The 26064-nt window shown below is 23.8% G+C and overlaps 1 protein-coding gene across 10 annotated transcripts in view; it reads right to left on the bottom strand.

The window, feature by feature from the left end:
- Positions 1-26064, bottom strand: part of LOC129610990 (serine/threonine-protein kinase N) — a 137797-nt gene that overhangs the window by 53683 nt on the left and 58050 nt on the right. For 4 of the 10 annotated variants that reach the window (XM_055523866.1, XM_055523870.1, XM_055523868.1 and 1 more), the window contains exon 4: positions 14514-14835. In XM_055523866.1, coding sequence (XP_055379841.1) covers positions 14514-14835 — 322 coding nt within the window. Of the gene's footprint in view, positions 1-14513; positions 14836-20036; positions 20282-26064 lie in introns of those variants that run through there. The other 6 variants (XM_055523864.1, XM_055523865.1, XM_055523871.1 and 3 more) reach the window with 4 other exon arrangements.

Genomic DNA, 26064 nt, shown 5'->3' with positions numbered 1-26064 from the left:
CTTAGTATGAAAATAAGTATGTACATTGTATGTTAAAATATAAATTACACACTATAAATTAAGTGATAATTTTATGATACTATTGTGAATTGTAAAATGAGAACAAAAAACTATTTTATGAATCTTTTGAATTAAAATTACTAAATTGTTTGAGATTTAGTAAAGTATATGTTTTGACATAGCATTAATTTTAGAATTTACTAAAATATTCAGGTTTTGATAGGTAGTAAGAGTGCTATTTATACCCGTACGAACGTATGTTCGAAGGGTATACTAAATTTGCCTTACCGTTTGTAACGCTAAGAAATAACGGTCTTAGATATAGACTCAAGTGTATGTTTTTGATCAGCGTCAAATTCTGAGTTGATTTAGCTTTGTCTGTCCGTCCGTCCGTCCGTCCGAACGATAACTCAAAAACTAATTGAGCTAAGTTCACCAAATTTTCACTAATGATTTATTGTAGTAAGTGCCAGAACCCTATTTAAATTGGACATGATCGGGGTACCGGTTCGGGTAGCTGCCATACAACTTCAAAATTTATTTGGGTATATCTCAGAAACTATAAAAGTTATGGTATTGAAATTTCACACAAACGAATATATTAGCAGGGCCAATGTGTTACATAAAAGTCGTTGAAATTACTTGGCTCCTTTTGGTACCTGCCATACAACTTCCAAAATTATTTGGCTATATTTCAGAAACTATTAAAGCTATGGTATTGAAATTTCACACAAACGAATATATTAGTAGGGCCGATGTGTCTCGTAAAAGTCGTTGAAATTACTTGGCTCCTTCTGGTACCTGCCATACAACTTCAAAAGTTATTTGGCTATATCTCAGAAACTATAAAAGCTGTGATATTGAGATTTCACACAAGTGAATAAATTAGTAGGGCCGATGTGTCTCGTAAAAGTCGTTGAAATTACTTGGCTCCTTCTGGTACCTGCCATACAACTTCAAAAGTTATTTGACTATATTTCAGAAACTATTAAAGCTATGGTATTGAAATTTCACACAAACGAATATATTAGTAGGGCCAATGTGTCTCATAAAAGTCGTTGAAATTACTTGGCTCCTTCTGGTACCTGCCACACAACTTCAAAAGTTATTTGACTATATCTCAGAAACTATAAAAGCTGTGATATTGAGATTTCACACAAGTGAATATATTAGTAGGGCCGATGTGCTTGATAAAATTCGCTAAAATTTCTTGGCTCTTTCTGGTAGCTGCCATACAACTTCAATAGTAGTTTGGCACAACCAGTATTTTGAAAAACACATAGTACTGAAATTTTGCATAAATTAATATGGTAATACGGCAACTTAAAGTCATAGTCTGCCCCATAGTTAATTATGGCACATTAGTTATTCGCACATAGGATAACAAATTCGTACGGGTATCACAGAGTTGACAAGGTCAACTCTATTTTTTTTCTCGTTTAATCTAATTTTATTTTTTTCGAATATATTTCAGATAGATGTTTTTTTAATAGTCCCAAAATCGAGGAAATATACTGAGTATTTTGAGATTTTTTGAAAGAGTTGTTCGCTCCGTCAAGTGGGATGAGGTGCAATAAAAAATTTTTATAGAAAGCTATTTACTTTGTTAATGAAGGAAAAATAAATTAGGTAGCACGTCTAAGGTACATTATTTTCTAATTCATGCCCTATTTATTAGTATTCCAAGCCTTATTCGAAGGATTATTCCGGGCTCATAATAATCTAAACACTGATATTAACATTTTGTTTTTTTTTTTTGCAATCAATGGTGTAAAATATAATGTAACATTGTAATGTGAATAATATAATTTAACATTGTGATTATGTCGCACAGTTTAGACCTTTATGTGATATGCTCGATTACAGAATATAAACGGTGCACTAATTTTCTTATTTCAATTCTCTTCTATAAAAATTGATTTTCAAATCTATAAAAATAATTTTGAAAATGTCATTAGCTACACCTTAAGTTTTTGTGATATATACATATATCACAAAAATATACATATTTTAGTTATGTACTTAGGAAATTCGCTCCAAATGTGTTTTATTCATATGCAAAAACAAAGTCCATATTTTATAAAATGAGTTTATTCTGTAATTATTTTACGTTTCAAAATAAAATTTTGCAAATTTTCAAGTGTCCTATGACTAAATACCATACATATACTTATGTACATATAGTACTACATACTACACATCTATTTCAATAGATTTTATGCAAAAACTAAAAATGTACAAAAACATAAGAGGTTCTGTTTACGCGATATATTTTGACCGCATGTCAAAAATAATATAAATTTATGAGCATATCTAAATCAACCTCACCCCATTAATCTTAATATTTCAACTTAAAAAGTTTAAAATGAAAAATTCAAAATTTGTTATACTGTATAAATTAAAGAGAATGAGAAAGAGGTAAAAGTGAGACGGAAAACAAAAACAATAATAGAAATATGGCTTTTGTGGGTTCAGAGAATTAAAAAGAAAAAATAAAAGCTTCAATTGAAAATCTTGAAGTTTTTTTTTCGTTTTTCATACTTTTAATTTTATTTATAAATACATACCACACTTGAGAGACAATTGAATAAACATTTTTATGCACAAATATTCAAGCACACTTCCAAAAGAATTAATCATTTAAAAATTATTTTCAATATTCATTTTTCTCTATATTGAATAAAGTTTTTGAAAAAATTTCATTGAAAATTTGAAATTCATCAGAAATTAAAATTGCTTTTGATTTATTTTAATTTTATTTTTATTTTTATTCTGGTCAAATAACTATATAGAAAAACAATAGAAACGTGTGCCACTGAAAGAATATTGAAATTAATTTTTATTCAATTCCATAATTAGAAATTGCCTTAACTTCAACCTCAATTATATTTTATGATCGTATAAAAACTGTTATACAATAGTGCAATAATAAATTGCATAATAAACACAATTTATTTTGACATTAACTGTTATTTAACGAATTTAATATACACAAGCAAATAATAAATACATTATACATACGCACATATGTAAAACTAGTAAGTGCATAAATTAAAATATTGCAGTGTATGGCAAAAACTATTCAACTCCAATTTTTGGTCAATTCAAGTTATTGACTGTAGAATTTTTTAAAACTTAAAATTTCACCGGCGGACCTTTTTAAAATATTAAATATTTTTTTTAAAGTCAATGACTAAGTAACGTAAAAAGGTAAATTTAATTTTTGCCCAAGAAAAAAAAAAAGGAATATTTATATAGCATCTTTCATTACATGCATAGTTTTTTTTAAATTTAGGGCTTGCATCAGTTATTTAGGGCTTGCATAAATTGAATTTTTTATACATGACTCGTACAGCTTGTTCGTTTGAATTTGCGCAATTCTGAACCAGTGATCGATATTTCAAAAACCTACCGTATTTATTCCGATTTTTTTTAAATGGTCGTGTCGAAGCATCGTATTTAAATTTGGCTTCGAGATCCAGTTTTTCAAATATCTAGTATACAACTCTAAATATAATTTAATAATTGCACTGAATATATTCAAATTGTAAAGTGGCCTAATCTAGCAGGAAATTTTTTATGAACAGACTCGCCAAACCACATTGCAGTTTTAATGAAATTCCTAGAAATTATCGACATTTTCATTTTATAATTCACCACAATAAATCTATTTAAAATATAAATTATATTACAGCTAAACCATTATTGATCTAACTAAAGCAATTTACGTGTTTTTACGTTAGCTGATGCGCTTTAAGTGCCTTAAAAATATAAATAAATTAAATACACGAAAAAAAAATTTAATTTTCTTTTTCATCAGCGCTAAATGTGTTTGTCTGTGTAGGTATACTCGTACGTTGGAAAAATTTTCAATTCAGATTTTATTCAAATATCCATTAAATATGCATCCGTAAATTTTATTTAATTCCACGTCAAGGTCATGTTTATTTTGAATTTTATCGTGAAAATTTTATTTTATTTGGTTTTTTATTTCTTGTTGTTCTCGTCCTCCCCATCTTCAGTTTTTATTATTTCTTTCTCGTTCTGTCTCTCCTGACATTTACTTTTCTGTTTTACAACGCTTTTAATATTAAAGTAGATAATTTAAAAATTTCGCGATTTTAAATTTTGATTTAATACCGTATTTAAGAGCATATTTTGTCTGTTTTGTTATGCGTAACATATTATAATTTTAACAAAGATATATACATATTTACTTAAACAAGTGTATATAAGCATATTATTATTTGAGTAGGATCAAAAGAGGAGGCAAGAAATAAAATATAAAAAATAAATGCGATCTAATGCGATATTTTTCCTATGATTTGTTGGATTTTGACTTGCTTTATTTTTTTTGTTTGTATTTTTCTTTCTTTAATTTTCCAGTCGATTTAACTTGGAAATAAAAAAAAAAATGAAAATTTATTAACATACAAAATTCGTTTGTATGTTCATATTTTTTTTAATCGAAATCAATGTGTCATGGTTTGATTATTTAAAAAAAACAAAAAAATAAATCGAGTATATTGAGTTTTTTCTTCTATTCTTGCATATTAGATGTCATGAACTTAAAAGATTTGAATATTGGTTAGAGAATGAGTTGTTAAGACATTGGAACATGTAATAATCGTAAGATTAATATCTGATTTATATATGTATGAAATTTAAGAAGGTTTTTATCTAAAAAAATTTTGTCATCATTATTTGAAAAAGGAAGGCAATTTGATTTTATTTTGAAAATGTGAAAATCGATTTCTTGAATGAAAATTTAGTAATTATTTAAGTAATTGTTTCACAAGTGATTTGAATATACCTAAGAGTACAAAGAAAGAGTACAAAGAACTTTAAGTAGTTTAATAATTTAGTGCTCTTAGTCGGTATATATATATAATAAATAGGTAAACAGCGATTTTGTATAACAGGATAAATCAAACAATTAGTAAAAGATTTCAAACTTTAAAATTGATTCAATTTTTTGTATGCATAAGTAATTTCAGCCTCGAATTTTTTAATATTCAATTTAAACAAAATTTCCACAATTTTTTTTGAATATCAAATTTCGATATTGTATACGTCCTTCTGCATTTAGTAACAACAACCATTTCATTTAAATTATTTAAATATTGCATTGTTAATAAGTTTAAGAATGTGTTTAAGAAACAATTTATACTCATTTTCCTTAGAATGGTGTAAGTCGAATGTTAAAATTTTAAATACTCTAACTTTCAATTTTAATTTTGGACTCAAACCGAATTAAATTTACAAAATTCGTTTATGAAACCGGATAAGTTCTGTAATATGAGGCCTCATTTTATTTTATTTGATCGAAAACTAAAACTCATTATAGGATTCATATTATATCTACATCTATTTATTGTTTTATCATATAAGTATAACACTTTCTTGAAATATTAAAAATTCTCAATTTCAGTAGCACACAATGAATGCTGTTCTAAACGATAAACCTATCAGTTTAATACTACAATTACGAACATATGATATAAAAGATAAAGTATGTAAATGATAATTTCTTATATGATAAAATAAGAATATAGAAATGATGAATTTCTTAATAAATTCCAAGTGTCATATGAAATATGAGGAAGAAATTGTTAACTATTTATTAAAATTCAAAATTAAATAATATGCACATTTACACAATATTATAAAATTTTAATTCGAATTTAATTTAATATACAAGAATTTTAAAGATTTTCATGTACATATTAAATTGTATATAATCGGATTTGTTTGATATTAAAAAAAGATATTAAATTTCTTGGTTCTATGGCAACAAAATATAAATTTAAAATTAACTGAGCATAAAAATTATAATTTTTCTATTGAAAAAATTTAAGTGAAAATATTCAATCAATTTACAAAATATCTCATTTGCTTTTATAGAAGTCCGAAACATTATAAAATGATAATTATAGTAAAATGAATTTATTGTAAAATTAATTATGACTATTTGATAATTAATATTCTTGAATAATACGATTAAAATATTAATTTCCTATAAAAGTAATAGAATATTATTACTCGTACAATTAATTATTATTTCTCCATAAATTAAATTGTATACCTTGATATTATTTGATACAATTATATTTAATATTATTCATTCATTTTATTTTATTCTAGAAATTTTCTATGAAAAATTATTCAATTCTGAATTTTTAATTTTAATCTTAAAAACATTCTTTATTTTCTGTAAAATTTGCTATACTCGTATTCTGCTATAGCAATGAAAATCATGCAATATATTGCATGATATACTTATTAGTCATCATATGACTGAAATATTGCATTTTAAATTAATTTCAACGTGTAAAAGAACATATGTGTAGGTATCCTTAGCAGCAAATCATTAAAAAGCAATAATTTTATTTAAGTCTTTACTCTTTGAGTAAATTTTTGAAATCTAACATAATTTTTATAATCGAGAGAAATGATGCCTTAATGTGGTGAATATGATATTATACCGTTAGATAACAAGAGAATTCTCATATTTATACCGGGTGTATCATTTTATTGCTATAACACATTAAACATATTACTTTATGTTAGTTAAGTTAATATGAGAGTGAAATAGCTACAAAACAATAAAATGTAAGCACCAAAATTCTCCACATAACATTATTAATAATTTCCTATTTTAATTAATCCATAGATCTTAGAAATCTATGCATTAATAGAGTTCAACCGTACAGGGAGATTTACTAACAAGTTACGTGCTATATATTATCGGGTAGAGGGTAAAATATATAGGCAAAAACACTTCTAATGTTAAAATTTCGCCAAATGTTCTTAAAATTTACGGTTTCGCTTTAACATCATGTTCCGAACAAAAATTTAACTCATTTTTGACCTTCTACCCGGTTGTATACCGCGCCTAACTTGTTGGTGAATCACCCTGTGTATTAAGTTTTTAATTTCGAAATTAGCAGTATAATAGAATACATAATTAAAAAATATAATTTTTATTATTATTGTATAATAGGTAAAGTTCATTAAAAAAAATCAATTAATTTATTTGAAAATACCTCATTTGGTAATTGAGAAGCACTTTTGTGAACATATTTGAGAATTATTTGAATTAATTTATTAATTTTTAATTATTAATTACAAAAAAAATATGAAAAAATGAATCTATTCTTTTCAAAATTTACCAATAATATTATTTATGATTAAAATTGATTACGATTGCATATTTAATTTAAACAAACACTCGAAATTTAAAAAAAAATTGAAATTTTCAAATGGAAATTTTTCTCATTTCATTTTTCTCAGTTGAAATTTTTCATTTGAAATTTGGTCATTCATTTTTTTTTTTTTTTAATTTAATTTCAAAGCAAGCATCTTCAATTCAATTTATTGATTTTTTAATCAAAGTAAATAATTATGCAAGAATATTATAGCTATAATTCTATAATATTCAATTTAATAAAATTTAATTACAAAATTATAATTTTTAAATAATTCACTTGTATTTAACAATATTGTTGTTGAAATACTAAAATTTGCATACTTTTGGGAGATCTTAGATTATTATTAAATGCAAAATATTTTTACAAATTTGAAGAATTGATTTGAATTAAGTATAATAGAATAGTCCTTGCAATTTTTTTATTTTAATAACAGTGACTATTAAAAGCAGCTATTCGACTAATTGTACTTGTTTTTGAAAATGATCTAATTTTTGACGTATTTTTAAAAACACAAACTTTCTTTCTCATTTATTTATCTCTTATGATTAATGAATTCCTTTCTACTTCAACATTATTATTAAGTAAAAAATTGGAATAGCGAAGATATAAATTGCTCAGAAACTTTTAAGAGTGCAATAGTAAACTTAATAAATTTCAAATTGGTAAAGAAAAATCTGTAGTTAAAAAAATGTAAAAGAGAGAAAAATTTTTTAACACGTAAAAAACAATAATACTCCAAACTTTACTAATTGTAGCAAAGTTTTATTTAAAGGAGAAAAAAAATTTCTTTACATACACGACGTTACACCAACCACCTTCATATCGCCTATTAAAAAAAGTATGAAACTTTTTTATTTCAATACTTTATTCATTGTAAATAGAAAAAAAAGGGTAAAGTTTTAAACCAACTAAAAAAAGAAATAAACAAAAACCTCTACAATTTTTACATAACTACGTGGGAACTATTTTTTTAGTTCATCATCATCTTCTTCATCATGCTACACGAAAAGAATAACTTATTTGTAGTTTTATTCATAAAATGTAACTTTGAATTATTTGAAGGAAGAAAAAAAAAAGACCTAAAAATTTCCATAAAAGTTTTCACTATCTTCTTGTACTCGCAAACCAACTACAAACTACCAAATTAATGAAGAAACAAAACAAAACAAAAAAAAAAGAGTAAAATGTAAACTTCTATTTAAGCTTGCATACAATGTTTCCATTTACTAACTAAGATAGATTATCTCTTAAAAACAAGGTGAAACGGAAAAATGGATTAGTGTCGGTAGCAATGATAAAATATAAGTAAAAGTTTTTTTTTTGCCCTTTATTTGTTTGTTAAAAGTATCTCTATATACTTTACAGGTGAACAAGAATTTTGTGTTTTTTTTTCTGATATGCAAAATAAATCGTGGAAAAATTATTTACAGCAAATTCGAATTTATATGAACTAATAAATTAAAGACAAAATTATGCACAGAACCGAAAACAATGAAGAGGTTATTAAATAAATTTTTAGAGGGTTGATTTACAATAGCGCTGCCGACAAAAAAACGCTAGTGTAATCTCAATAATGTTTCTGTACTCTGCTAATTGAGATTATGAATATTATCTGAGCAGAAAAAAATTGTATGCTGCCGATTTGTCACAAGATCTTTTGCAGTTCTACTTACTACAAACTACGAAAAACGAACTGCTATTGCAAACCTTTGTTAGAACTACAAACGCGAATTTAATCTATTATTTAATATTAACGCAAATTCTAAATAAACGGGCGCTCGTTAATAGAGAAAAATCATTGCAACACAATAATTTTTAATTATAGAATACATTTGATTTCATGGTAGTATAACAGAGAGAATACTGTTTAATACCGCGTTTTTGTATAAATGAAAATGTTCCTAAAAGAAAATTAACAAAAAAAAAGGACTTTATGAAAATAATTCCAAAAATCTAATATTATTAACTTTATTTTATACATTTGCAAGAAAATGCAACACTTATAATTGTGGCGAGAATAACCATGTTACAAGCAAACAGTTTGCTTACTCCAAACTATTACAATTTAAACGTAGACATTTAATTTCTCTTAGAACTTTTTAAATGTTACTAGAACTATGCTTTATTTTCTGAAATTAAGATCGGTTCAGTTTAAAACAATTGAATTTTATTGAGGAGGAACGTAATTACAAAAAGTTGGGAAAGAATCTTTTTATTATTGAACAATTTATTTGAGTTGCAATAAAAACTCAAATACAAAGCACTGTATTTAGAATAAAAGAAAATTATGCTAACATAATTTCAAAAAAGAATCATATTCGCAGTATTTCGCCGATGTAATTTATCGCTCTCTAATAAATTACAAAAAAAACATGTCTTTTAATACGAAAAGAGCTATAACTTCAAAAAGAATCGTGAAAATTAAATTTAAATTTAGTTGCTAAAGATATTCAAATTCGCGATAATGAAAAATTTCTTCAGGGGTACTTGCTGATGAAGTTTTCCAAAAATTTCAAACCGTTTTCAAGTTATACGTTTATCCAACTAACCCCCTACTATTGGGTTACAGTGATAATGGTTTCTTTAATAATTCAATACTACTTTATGACCACTAACTAACCTATTTAGATTCTATTTTATGCATATGCCCGCTAAATAATAAAATTAGAAAAAAAAATTTGTGACAATAAGATCCCATAAATTATTTAAATAATTTTCTTCGACCCTGTTTTACATAGGAATCATTTCTCATAACGACCCTTAGTTTTCTTAAGAAATTAAAAATTTTAAATATTTAAAACAAAATTTTTGGAAAAATGAAAAAAGAGTCAAACATGAAAATAAATACAAAATCAGATAAACATGGGAAATTCATTTGAATAACTGATTTTCATTTTTCTATCTTCAAAGTTTTCAGTTGTTTTTCTTTTCTATATACTAAAAATATCATCACGATGTATCATGAGAAAAACAACAAACACGGTAGTTACTAACTAAAGAAAGAAGTTAAGTATACAACAAAAAAAATGTAACGAATTTTCAAAAATGTTTTCATCTTTTTTAGGAGTCTTATGAGTTCTTTCACTTTTTTCTTAATACATATGTATATGGTATAGCAGAAGCTTAAAGTAACAGCAGTCGAATGAGAGTAAATATACGTTAGAAGAAGAGCAAAGTTGAAATGAAGTATAAATGCTGTTATGTAGTAAAATACAGTGTAAATATATATATACATAAAGTGATTAAATTATTTTGTGAGATAATTAACTTTAACATCACTTTCATCATTTTACATTCACACATACATGTTTATGTATATGCAAGTGAAACTGAAATTATTGGAAGCATGTACTGATGTAGTGTACTTAATGATAAGCAAAACAGAAAAGAGAAAAAATAAAAATCAAATCATGTAAAGTGATGATGAGAGTAGTAGAACAGAAGAACATCTTACGAAAAGTTCACTCATTAATAAAGTGTAAAAATGTAAAGGAAAAATACAAACAGAATTAGAATAAGAGGATGATATTAAAATGATTTGAAGAGAAAGAAGTAAAATAAAAAGAAAATTATAATGTAAACATGATAATAATTTCACTAATATCTTTATCATACAGGTATTTATACAGGTAACTAAGTAAAAAGTTAAATATAAGAGGTGAATGTAAAAAAATAACTTAAAAAAGAAAAGGAAAAAAATTATGATAACAGGTAGTATTTATTTGGATAACACTTGACATAACTTTTATACATGTATCCACTTGACATATACATATATACGTTATGTATCCTCAAAAATATACTTGTATACAAATATTTCTATATTATTTTACATCCGTTTTTAATAAGAGAAAAAAGAAATCACAAAATATTGAAATTTTAGTACGCTTACAAAATTGACCCACAGTCAAATATGAATTTAATTAAATAACTACTGCTGTGTATCACGGCTAACAATTTTGATAATACATTAATAATAATTCGAGCTAATTTACCTATAAGATGGCAATAATTCAAAAAAATTTGGAAAGGAACATGAGTTTTTTGTTTGACAAAACTGATTTAACTAGTTTACGTCTTGAATTAGAAAATGCAGTTTAAGTGAACTTAATGACCAAACGAAAAGTAACACAGCAAAGAAACAAAACTGTCATTTTGCTTTGACTTCTCTCAAGGGCGCCAGTAATTAACATATAATATGTATTTTCGCAGGAGAACAATTCTTAACAAATTTGTTTTAATAAGTTAAAATTACATTTTCCGGGGACACTATACTCTTCTTTCTCAAAATATTTGTGTATTAATAAACATGTAGTAGAGTTCGACGTCCAAACCACATATGCTTTTATGACGGACTGAATTGCTTACATATTATTACAAATAATAAGAATGATAGATAAAACATAAAACACTCGAGAAATCAGTAAAATAATTCATGCACTCTGAAAGTACCACATCTTCTTACAATACTATTATAATAAAGTGTCAGTATCAGTCAAAACAAATTCTGTGCCCATATAAAATTAAGAAAAGAAAAGAAGAAAGTTTATTTTTATTATTATTTTCTTTAAATAATAATTACTAATTAGACAATATAAAAAAATAAAAGCAAAAGTAAAGTTACTGAGACTTAGAAAATTCTCAAGGTATAAAGCAAGAAAATTACGAGTGAATGTAAAAAAAAAACCTACTTGTTATCATCATTAGCGCTATGCCATCACAACTACTGTACTGTCATCATTATTATTATTTAAAAAAAAAGAAAATCAAAAATTCATTAATTTCATATTCCAAACTTTTCATTTCTTTTCTTTCACCTACTATATTTGTTTTTAATTGTTGTTGTTGTTGTTATTGTGTTGAAGAGAAGGGAAAACTGAATGATAATTATTTTTTGATATTACAATGTTACTGTTCTACATAGTTGGGTAAACAAAATCTGATACCCATTTGTAAATATACATACATAGATGCTTTGACTCTATTTTTTTTATCTAAGACTCACAGGGCACACACAAACTAATGTACATTATATTTCAGCACATATTTAAACTTTTTAGATCAGATTAATTTTGAAAAATTTTCTAAAAAGAAAATAAAATTTAATTTGTCAGTACAAATTGGAGTAAAGATGAATCACTTAATTATGATAGATTTCGCTACTGTTACAATATTGTTATTAGAATTACTTTTATATAGTTTTGAATCTATTTGAATGCTAATAAAAATAAACTTGAAAATATTTTAATAATGTCGTTCAACTCAAGAATAAAATTATAATTGCTTATAGTAAATAAAATTATATTCTAATTATTTAAAATTTTTTGGTATAATTACTTCACTTTTTATTTTAATGTTAATTAGGTAATGTAATTATTTTTTCTGAAATCGGTGAAAGTAAAACTAAAAACAAAAAAATTAAAAATGATGAGAATTTTTCGATTATGTTCATCTATTTTCACTTTTAATTAATTGTGGGAGAACTTTTCGAAATTATAAATATTTGCTATTCACTCACAACATATACATACATAAATACAATGAGTGAGCAGAAAAAAAACTAGAGTTAAATATTTTAATATAACAGTTTTAATTATAATATTTAAATAAGTATGTACAGAGTAAACAGGAAATATTCTCTCATATTGATGTTCAATTCGATCTTTCATGAATTACTTCATGAATATTTAAATGCAATCAAACATTTTATATGGAAATTATAAATACGCCAACACAAAATTATAATAAACTTGAAGCGCTACCTATTCTCTATATACATATAATATAAGTATATATTATAATGTTATATTTATTTTTAAGTTTATAAAAACTAGCTCAATATTAATTAAAAAGAAAGCAAATATATACATGAATGATAACAATGTGGGGAAATATTTTGATTAAATTTCACTTATTAAATTATATTTAATATTAATTGAAAATTTGATCGTGAGAATGATAATGAATTTTAATTACTAGTTCAAAACATCTGGCACATCTAGCCAAATTTCAGGACAAATTTTAGTTCCGTAATCACTAACATTTTCACCGTAATTGGTGATCCTATATGATATATTTCAAATTCTCAAAACAAACATGTGAAAAATATTCTAAATATAGTTGATAGATCTTGTTTCTCATACATGTATGAAACAAATATTGTATGATAGAAGACAATATTACTATTGTCTAATTAATAGTTTCAAATTAAATTGAGACACATGAAAAGTAATCAATACATTAAAATTCTAAAGTCTTTAAAATAAATATTCTAAATTAATTTGTGGAATATATTTAAGATAATCAGAATATTTTTTAATACAGATGTTTCTCCACTGCGTTAACACATAATGTTCAAAGTAGTCAGCATAAATTTTAAATAAATTAGTTTATTTACAAATCATTTTGTATATAACACATATGTATGTGTATATATTTTTATGGTATTTAATTGTATACAAAGCTCTGTTTCGATTTTATTTCCGTAAACAGTTTCTATATTAACCGAGAAACTTGAATTCCATTCCAACTTAGAATTCAAACTTAAAAATCAGATATAAATTTAGTTATACATCTTAAAAACTAGAGCTTATAAATGCATAAATGTTTAAATATACGCATTTTAAATGTAATAAATGTCATATAAAATGTATGTAAAGTGTATAAATAGATAAGAATGTTTAAATGTTAATATATATCATAAATAATTTTTAATTGAGTTTAATGGGAATTTTGTTTTTTTTTAATTCCGGAAATTATAGATACATTCTTTTGTTATATCATGATTTTCATGCATTTTTCCTTGAAAATCAATTAAAATTGTTATATTGCAAAATTATGTGAACGCAATTGAAGAAGTGTTATATTATTACAGTGAAAAAAGTGAAATTCTTATACAATTCAAGAGCTCAATTCGTTCAAATTTTCGATTAAGACGAGTTTAGTTTGAATTATTGAAATTTTTCTTACATGTACAGCAGGCGTATAAATTTTATGATTTTTTTCGAAATCTAATAATTAAATTTAAATTAAAATTCAGATATTTTAAACAAAAAGTATAATTCTCATCAATACTATGGCTAAAAATTATCAGATTTACCAAAATTCTAAAACATTAAGAGATTTCGATTTCTTTTCTACTATATGTTGCTATACATGCTCATATATTCATTTTATACTTTCTTTTAAAACAATTTTTTTATTGTAACACACCCAAATTTTAATTATTGAATAATTAAGAGAAACAATAAGAATAAAGAAAAGGATATAAAAAAATATTCATATACAATATAAATTACTTACCAGGTCCATTATTACTTGTAACAGTATTTCCTTGTGTTAATAAAATTTGACTTTCCAATTCATGTAATTCAGACTTTAATTCAGCTAATTTGGTATTACTTTTTTTAACAATTGATGCAACATCTGATAATGAACGACGATCTTTTGCTACTTCACGTAATTTTTCAGCTCCTTCTTTTATTTTTAATTCTTTACGTATTTCACGTCTTATAGCTTCTTTAATTTCTTCTAAACGATTTGGTAATGCACTCTCTGGTAAATTATCTGTGAAACCATATTTGTGACTTAATTCATATAACACTGGGTGTTTTATATAATCGCCCTACAAATATAAAAAGAAAAAAAAAACAAAACATTAATATTATAGAAAAAATTCAGAGCAAATAATAAAAATAATAAAATTAAGCTGAAAATGTGAAAAACTTGAAAGAATGTTCGGTTTCGGTGTGTGAAGTAAAAGTTGCCGCTTTCAAGTCGATTAAAACTGATTGTAGGCGAATTTTTATGCAGAGACATCATTTAATTTTTTATAAATATAATTTTTGTACTTATTTTGTTTTTTCTGAAAGATAACTAAACTGAAAAAATAAAAAAGACGACTACGATTATAAAATTTATGAAAATTTTATAAAAAAGAAAAAATTACTATGGTAAATTTTTTATAAGAGAATTTTCTTTTTATTAAAACAATTCGAAAAGTGAACAACGCGTTGGTTGAATTGTTGCTTTTTTTTCACTTATGCACATGTAGTTAGTTCATGTATTATGTGCAACCATTAAAATTACAGAATAAAAAGTCGATATTCCAAGTAGTCTTACGAATGTGTTTGTATATTTATGTATTTACATATATGCCCCAGTACATCGTTACAATATTATTAAACCTATTAACTTTTAGATAAACTGTTATATTTTTGATTTAAAGAAAAATTACAGCTTCATAAGTTAATAGTAAATTTGCACGAAAACAATAGAGACATAACATGTGCAAACGCGCGTCATCACATAAAATATCAAGTTCTACATTAGAGAAAAATTGAATAGTTTCAAATTTCTTGGGAGAATATGGGTTTAATAATAGAATTATTGTTTATAGTTCTGCGATAATTTGTGTGTGAACTGTATGAGCTGTTGTTCAGAATAAAACTGATACATATGCAAGTTTGTTAAGAGTTTTTGCAACAGATTTATTTATCTAATTATAACAACTTTTCTAACTCTTTCATCGTTACAACCTTTGATTAATAAGTCTTTTTTAACTTTTAACCGACTTACATACAACATTCGTTAAGTAATATTCTTAGGCCCTTAAAAATTTATGAGTATTCAATCACAATATCTTAATTTTTAATGAGTATTGAATCACAAAACGGGACTTTCGCTTCAAGTAATCGCAATCTCAATTGAGCAAGAAAATCGTACAATTGATTAGAAAACAATAGCCTTTGAACTGATTTGCCTGAAACTTTGACAAAATATACTTGTGACATGAAAATTATGTATGACCACGTATTGGAGGATAAAAAATTCTGAATTATTTTAATGATTACATTTTTTGAAAAATTTTCATTTTGTTTTCAGCAGTTATTGAAAAATGGTAATTCTGACATCAGCCTAATACATTTCCGTTATGTATAGGTCTATATTAATTGAGAAAAAAGTTGCACACACCGCATTGCTTTAACTTGCTTAGCTTCGGAACTTTTATGGATATTTGTTAGCTAGAATTTATTCTGGTTTAATTAAGCCATTAATTTCTCCATTCTCATCTGTACATCATGTTCATAGATGCATGCATTCATATAGGTTAATCAAAGTGTACTTAACTACTTACATATACATATGAGTATTTTATGAGTACTTTATCGTGTATTATTTATTACACGTACATAAGCATGTGCACGTACATAAGTAATGTAAAAATTCATACATACATACAAACATAGTTTAATTATTATCTTTTTAAATGTAGTATACATAAGTATGAAAAATTTTAGCGACAGAAAAATACTTAAGTTCATACACTTATTAGCAGAAATCAAAGAAAAAACGACAAAAAAAAAATTAGTAACAAAAACAAAACAAAGAAAAAATTAAAAACGGTACAATTAAAAATGAAATGGTCTATCGCTTGCATTTATTGTGTTGTGAGCAAGTAATTACCGTTATAATAGTGAAAATAAAAATTATCAAATACAATCTTAAATAAAGTTTTCTTCATTTCTTTGAATTTTGCTATTAATAATATTTTATACACAAATGATGGCGGAGAAATCAAATTATGTTAATGAAGTCTAATTATAACTGTTTTTATATTTTTGTTTTTGCTGTGTTTATGCTTTTTCATAGAGATGACAATTTTCTAAATTCATTTACGACTTTAAAAAATTTCCCTTTTCGAAAAGTGAAATGATTTACTGAGTAGGTTTTTTTTTCGATTTAAAGATAAAATAGTAAATGAGAGTGAGTAGCTAATAGCAAGTTATTAATACATTGTAGATTATTCAAGAGTTGCTATTTATTCAGGATGAATAAAAGTATGAAATGATAAAAGTATTTGTGCAAGTAATTTCGAAATATTTAAAAAAAATATGTGGCTTTGAAGAGTTGAAGCTGAAACAAGCAAGTGTATTTTTTGAAGCTGGAAGTAGTAAAATTTTTTAAATTATTCTACAAGTCGCTATTTTTTTAGATGACATGTTAATGAATATTCAAAAATCCTTACAGCATTATAGGTAAAGTCCGTGAAAAATATGAAATATGAACTTAAAAAATATAAAGAACTCGAAAACTTTTTATTTTTGCTTTCGAGATGCACACAACAAATTCAATATACTAAACGCGTGAATATTTTCAAAAAAATTTTTTTTTTATTTGATTTGTGATTTTTAATAATTTCGTTCTAATCTAATAAAATAGAATTTTTTATGCGTATTTATTAAAATATTTTCATAAGCTAAAGCTTGACAATAAATTAATGCACACATAAATATGGTACGGATTTTCTATTTTTATTGCCATAGACTAGAATATAAATTAAAAAACAAATAAATATTGCTGCCATTTTAAATAATTCCCAAATCTCACTTCATGTCACACACAAAATATTTGTTTAAATCACACAGCAAATTTTTACGTTCTTCTTTTGTCCCATTTCGTAAAACAATAGAGGAATAAAATTTTTATATTAAAATAAATTTTCAGGAAAAAAATAAGACAAATAAAGTTTATTTAAAAAAAATGCATTTTAGGGGAAATGTTGAATCCGAGTAACTAGAGGGTAATATTATTCACTTATTAAATAATGAAATATACGCTCTCATGTTACACATTCTCCACAATAAATTTCTAAAATTATTTTATTAAAGTAAGTTGTACATAGTTTGCCCAAATTTGATGTGAAATAAGAAGATGGTTTTATATAAATTTTTTTTAATAGAAAAATAATGTCGACCCCTTAATAGTACCAATAATTTTATACATCAGCTTTTACTTAAATATAACAGGTTTAACACAAGTAGCTGCGTCAAACACATAAACTATTCGTAGGTACTGCGGAACTTCAATAAATGTTGAACTGAATTTTATTTAATTCAATTCGAATCACTTAGGCTTGATGTGCATAACGTATGTAGTTCACCTTAGTAAAACAAAACTCCACTTAACGATATTTTCTGTGCCACTTGAGATTTAGGAATTTAATATATAAAATATTTTAATATAAAAATTTCAAAATTCTAATAACGAATTTGCAAATGCAATTCAAATATAAATACAATTCAATTTTGTTTCCTACACAATATCGAAAATGAAATATTTAAACAATTAAAAATAAAATGTGGCGAAAATTTTTTATATGTATGAATATGAAAATACAAAATGCATGAATATAAATTCAATATTTAAATAATAAATTTATTTGGAGTGCTACTGATATTTGCAATAGACTTATTTTATCCAAATTCTCGTTTTTTATGAAAATCAAAAATAAAAATTTTTATGAAATCAGAAATCAAAATTAAATTGATTTTAGTTTTTCATTTTTATTATGAATTATTGAATTTTGAATGAATCTAAGTAATTCTCAGGAAACTTTCAGAAAACGTATTGTCTGACGGCAAATCATTTCTAAAACATATCAGAAAAGCATATTAAGTTGTACTTTTTAATGCCATTCTCAAGTTCTTCACCAGAACCTAGTTTGGCATCTCTTACAAGAACAACTTTTAGAAAAGCCAATGAACGAAATTTCAACAGATCTTTGAGACCTTTTCATGGAACAAAAGTGACAGCAAAAGATTTTCGAGAGCTTCTTAATGGCGTACCACATGATCGTATTGTTTGGATTTTTTTTTGTCTGACTATCGATTATCTATACGATCTGACTATCAATTTTTCAACTATCAAACCCTTTCAAAAACTGGTAATTTAAAAACAGACGAATAAACGAAAGGACATTTGCTAGGTACAACTAGAATTAGATTTTCAGTGAGAATTTGTAATTATACAGTTTATGGAGTCGCAAATGTTTTTCTTTTGGTTTTGTACATCGTGTTGTAATAAAGTTCATAATACCACCTATATGGTACCTTCCATCTTTTTCATCATGAACATTATACAATCTGTTTTTTTATCAAACTTTCAAGTGAATGCTTTATTAAATTTTTTATTTATGAATTTTATCTTTGGACACGCCACCCTTTTTCAAATTTATAAAACATGTTGTATAAATGAAAATTTCCTGTATTTAGAAAAAACAAACAATAAATAAAATTTAAAACATCGTACTAAAACAGAGGCTTTTTTTCTCAATTTGTTAACCTTTTTCTTTTCGAGTTTTCTATAACAACATCTATATATATATATATATATATATATATATTATATGTATTTGAAATATTAATTACCAAATAAATAATATAAAACAAGGATAAATAAAATTCGGTATCCTTTTTAATAAATTAAAAATTTTTCTTACACTTTTCGAAATTTTATGCTTTTTAATCAATAGAGAAGCATAAAAATGAATTATAAGCATTGTGCATGTTTTAATAGTTGTATATATGCAAATAAAGTACATATAATCTTTACAAATTGATTTTTTAGGTTCACCCATTCAATTTTAACATATCGTGTTTATATAATTTTCATACTATTCGAAAGTGGAAGACGTCATATTTAAAATAACTTGAATTTTGAAAGGTAAATTAATGATCCTGAAAAGTTATTTAGGTGTTAAAATATTCAAAATAATTGTTAATCATTTATTTAATGATTTGCAATTATTAATGATTTAAGCCACTGTGACAGTGTTCATTAGGAAATGAATTTTAATTTCTAAATTGGATAAATTTTTCTTCGTTTTCATTTAAAATTCAAAAATATCACTATAACTGAACGTGTTACCCTACTTTCCTATTTCTTTATTTTCTATTGCGTATACGTTTGTATGTATGTAGTTATATATATTTAGAAGTTATTTTATTACGTACATATGTATATAAAATTTCATTGGTTTTTTACCTGTATAATGAAATCAGCTGCATGCACACAATTTAAACAAATTGTACGACGACGACTTAAAAAATTTGCGTTACAACTTTTTGATACCTTACGAATACGTAAAGATTTCAATGATTTTGTACGTCTTAATTCCATTGCAAGGTATTTTTTTTTTATTTAACAATATTTTTAAATGATTTTCTATTAATATAAACAACTAATAAAGCACTTATTTATTGATTGATATTTATCACAAACATATTTAAATTGTGGAAAATGCGAAAAGGAAAAATAAAACTATAAAGAGAATCTAAAATAAATTTTCAAGAACATTTTCTTTAACCTTTAAATTTATTATTATTTTTTATCTTTTCTTTCATTTGAAATTATTTTTTATTTACATTTATTTTTTTATAGGTATATTTTTATTTACAATCAATCCATAAAAAGCGATGAATTTTCAGGAATTCATTCACGATTTTTAAGATTTTTAAAATGCAAAATTATGAAAATATAAATCGAAAATCGAAAATAAATCGAAATCGATTTCGATACTTCACAATTTACACAACCATTTAAATTTTTCAATATTTTTTATTTTTGTATTTATTTCTTATGTAAGAATTGTGAATCAATGAAATATTGTGAATTAATTAAACTATATACTTGACACTTTATATTTTTTTTGATTTCTCATACATATTCTAACACATTTTTGCACATTGTATATACATACATACATATGTATACAATTTTCTAATAAATTTCTATTTAAATTAATAAAAAATAAAATTTGACAGGATTCAATAGTAAACTAATATTTTTATTATGGTTTTCTTTTCGTATTCAATTAAAAACACAATTTTTTTAAATTTAATTGACACTATTCTTGAAAAAAAAAGAAACAGATTTATTGGGTTAAAACAATATTAAGTGAATGTGCTATAACATTTTACAAAAATACATATGTGTATGTGCATACATGTATACATGTTTAAATAAACGCAACAATATTATATTTTGTGTTGTCATGTAGAATATACTCAGTTTTTTAAGGTATGCTAGAAATATCGAAAATATGCCACAAATTTTAATTTGTTTTTGGTTAAGTAGGGCGATAATTTTTAAGATATCTTTTGTGCTAACAATAATGTTCCAAATTTTTTTATAATGGTCAATTTTGGAAGTTTTGTATGTAAATATTAATAATTTATAGTAAAAATAATGGAAATTTACTTAATGAATAAATTACTAGAAGTTTACTATTAAATAAAATATATAGCAACAATTTTTTTGCAAAATTGTTCCAAACCAAAAGCAGCTATAATATGTATACAATTAGAATTTACACGACCAATGAACGAATAACTTCACTTTATTAACTATAAGCTAATTGATTGAGCAGTTAAACCTTAATGTAAGCCTGCCAAAATTGCAGGAGTTGACTATTATTAATTAAATGACTTTGAAATCTTCGCTTATTTTAGGATAAGTGCAATAATTTACGAGTAGTTATATTTCCTGTTAAAAACTTTTCTTAAAATAAATCCTTAACTAAAATTTCACTTGGAACTGAAACCCCTACACCCGGAAAAACTATGTAGATATAACTTCATTACAAGCATTTCAGTTTCATAAATTATTTATACACATATATACAGAAATAAATGTACATATACTTCAAAATATTGCTCATTTAAATTTTTTTTTTTAATTTGCATTTAAAATTTTATGACAATAAGAGCTTATGAATTGACGATAACCTTACTATTATTCAATTAATCATCAAAAATAAATTTTTTTTTTAAAAACCTATAATAATTTTCAAATAAAATTTTGTTTATAATAATAAAGTACTATTATTATGCTGATGACGCTCTATGATTCATAAGTGGACATTTATGACAATTCTTCAAAATTATTTTAAAAAGATTAAAGATTTGAAGATTGACAATTTAATTTAATTATTTTGATGATAATTTAAATAAACATTTTTAATTTATTATTTTGTTTTTCCTTACATTTTTTGGTTTATGAAAGAATTTTAAGAAGTTTTCCAAAAAAAGATTAAAGATTATTTACCGACTAACAATTATTGTATACATATATAGAAATAACACCCACATTATAACAAAAAGTTGTCATTTGTGGCAACAAAACTAAAATGAACTACGGAATAAAACAATAAAATTTGTTTAATAATTTTTGTAAATTTAATTGATTTGGAAAAATTATTAAGAATCTAATATTAGACAAAATAATTTATAATTGCAGAGTAACATCAGCCAAATAATAACAAGTAGAAGTACCAAATAGCTACAAGTATATACATATATATATTGAAGCACAAACTGTCCTGAATTTTTGTTAAAGTTATTAATATTGTAACATTGGGAGTAAAAGAGAACTTGAAAGAACACAGCATATTCGAGTTAAGTTAAAATACAAGGCATATGAATAAAAATGACTTTTTTATTTAAACAGAATCGAAGCTCATTCTATATGGCATTTGATTTAAAGTATTAAAATTTAGTAAATCGAATACATTTAAAATTGCAGCTGATTTTAAAACTATAAAAATTACAGAATTTGACATAAATTTTGTACAAATACCATTATATACCAATTATATGGTGCAATAATTTTAAATTTACATGTGTTATTAAATCCATAAGTTTTCAATTAAAATAAACTTGAATAAGTAATAATCTTTTCTTTTATTTGTTAATGCAAATATTTACTTAATTTCCCTCTATAAATATTAATAATCAGTTATGGCGAACTTTTTTATAATACTATAGAAATTTGATTTATTTCCTTGTATAAAAACATAAGCTATTTTTAATGATAATTAAGGTATTCTAATTTTTTGATAACAATCAAAGTGTATGTAACCATTTGACATTTAATCTCGCCTCCATAAGATAAGAAATTTATTACATTTTTTTCTTCTTGGAAAAAAAATGCTTATACAAGTGCATTCATTAATAAAATAACATTTGACAAGTTCGAATTTTGAATTAGTACTTAATAGTATAGCTTTGCTTTTGTATGAAACGCATAATTTTAATGTGTACAAATTTATCAACATTTGGAAATATTTATTAAAAACAAAATAAAAATTATTCTATTGTTTTAATTAAAGAATGCAAAAATTGTAAATGAACCAAATATTACGTGTCTCTATGACATAAATTTATAGCTGCAACCGCGCATTTTCGAAATAAAGAAATATTTATCGAGAATCTTATTTGGCTTTTCTACATATGTATAACTGAAATTCGGCAATATCAAAAACAATACGAAGTTTTGCAATCTGCTGTACAAATATTATTTATTTTAACTAACTACTAATTTAAAAACTAAAAACGAAATGGTTAAGAAAACAACTCCAATACAAAATCTCCAATTAAATTACAAATTAGCTAAGCACTTAAAAAATTCTAACACAATTTTTCATCATTAAATTGCAAAATTATTATAAAAATGTTATTGGTGTTATTAATAGTTATTAAAAATGTTATCAATAAAATTGCTATAGTACTCGTATATAGCAACATAATATAATAGTTCTACTATACATAATATAACATATTTTATGACACACGCTTTTTTCTCTTTTATTCTCTTCTCATTTCTTACATAAATTTTTAATGTTGTGTTATCACACTATTATCAGTTCTCAAATAACTTTAAAGATAATAACTTTTGTATGTGTTGTGTATACAATATTTTTTAAACACATCTATAATAAATTTCATCATATGAACCAATATTAATAAATTATAGCACTTTATAAGAAATTAGTAAAACTTTATTTATAATATTTAAATATTTAATTTAAAAAAATTAAAAAAGAAACTATTGAAACTGTTATAAAACTATTTTAAAAACCATTAAAAATTTTACGAAAATAGAAAATATGAAAAGTCATAGTATAAAAATTTTATAAAAAATTTAATATTTTTTTAATTATTTTATAAGTAGTTGCTTTTATAAAAAAATATCATCAAATTTTCTTTTATTTTATTTCAAATTTATTTAATTTATTAATTAATTAAAATTTATTTCCGGCAGTAACCATTTACATGTGTATACTTATATAATATAATACTTAAAATACTCGAGTATAATAATTTCGTATAAAATTTGTTTTTCATCGAACCGCTAACAATGACGATACAATCACTATTATTAATTGTAACTAAATATGTATGTAATTTTTTATGAAAAAACGTTTTAGGTTGACCGTATTAAAAAAATAATAATAAAATAAAAAATTAAATACAAAATACAATTCATACGCTTTAATTGTAGCGTATTATTCATACTGTGGCGTATACTACTAGTACTGTTTTTTTTTTGTCGACAACCTTTTAAACTGATTAATTAATGATAATAATAACAGAAAAAAAAACTATGAAACCGAATGATCTGAATTCTTTTTATAAATTGTAACTTAAAAATAATAATAAATAATTGTTATACATATTACAATATTTTAAATTGCAATATGTATAACAGTTTCTACGTATATATGTATGAATGTAAATGTAAAACAGGAACAGTTTTCATCGTCGAAATGACGTAGCTAACAATAAAAAAAAGTATTACTGATGTCACATTCACTATCATTGTCAAAATTGATATACATTATGTACATGCATCACTCTTAATTAACTGTTATACGGTATTGTTTATTTCAAAATATTTTTTTGTTTTCATTTCAACTGTTATATTTAATGCTATTATACTTATTTTTTTAGTTAAAAGAAAGAGTTTTATAAAAGATTTGAAGTATTTTTGTAAACTTATAAAATATAACACTGTCTTAATTCATATCAATATATATTGTATATATTGTATATATAATATGCATATATATTTAATATTTTTAGGAAACTACTATATATTTTTGAATATTACGTTGCATATATAATAGATGTTAATTTTTAAAATTGGTTATTTAACAAAATTTATGGCGAAGTTTGGAATAATTGGAATTCTAATTTTCGTTTATGACCATATCAATTTCTATAACATTTCAAAGAAAAACAGCTAAAAGCTTTTAATTTTTGCTTTATGATTAGCATTGCTTAAATTTTATTGTTTCTAAACATGAAATTATTTTCCATAAAAACTTTTACTTACTTTAACTTAATTTTAAGATAGAGATTTAAGTGTTTTTAAGAAAAAAATTCTGATAACACTGCTTCGAAGTTGCATTATATAATATTGATTACCTTTGAATTTTTCTTAGATAAGGTCATTCTAAACGAATTTCACTGTAACATTTTTTATTTATATAACACTCCATATAATGGTACCTACATACGTATATGTATTTACTTTTAATCTACATATTAAATGTCTTTATGTCATGCATATACGTATGTATGTATGAATATAAAAATTATATCAAATATATACATAAGCATTATTTATTGTTTTAATTGAACAACTGTTAAAAAAATGTGACAAAATTGGAAAAGAAAAAAATTTTCTTTAATTTTTTTTAACTATTTATTTTTATATGTCGTATATGTATAATGGTAGAAGAACTCGCACGAAAGTGTTATACATGTACATACTTCTATATATCAATGTTAATAAATATTAACAAATATAATTTGTATACTTTATAAATTTTGTTATACTTATTAATTCTGTTATATTTCTACTTTTCTTTCTTTCTATTTTGTTATCGCAAATTTTTCAAGTTTTTTTCTATTATGTGGTGCTATTTATACATAAGTACATATATCGATTTTATACCCAGCATTGATCGATTATTATAAAAAAAAAAATATTTCAACGATAAAATATTTAAGAATCGAAATTTTATCACGGTCATTTGCTAAAACAAATGAAAACTAAAAATTTCTAATTATAACAAGAGAAACAAAATGTAAAACTGACACTAAAATATTGTGATCAACAATAATTTTTACTTTACTTTATATGGAAGAGCATAAAATGGAGTCGTTTTCCAAAAAAGAATGGTTCTCTTTATTTAAATATTTATTTTTTTTTGTTTAAACACGTCCCA

This window comes from Condylostylus longicornis, unplaced genomic scaffold (assembly GCF_029603195.1).
Source record: "Condylostylus longicornis isolate FDR11 unplaced genomic scaffold, ASM2960319v2 ptg000048l, whole genome shotgun sequence".
Taxonomy (NCBI): domain Eukaryota; kingdom Metazoa; phylum Arthropoda; class Insecta; order Diptera; family Dolichopodidae; genus Condylostylus; species Condylostylus longicornis.
The sequence above is the reverse complement of the archived record's forward strand: the minus strand, read 5'-3'. Positions and strand labels throughout refer to the sequence as shown.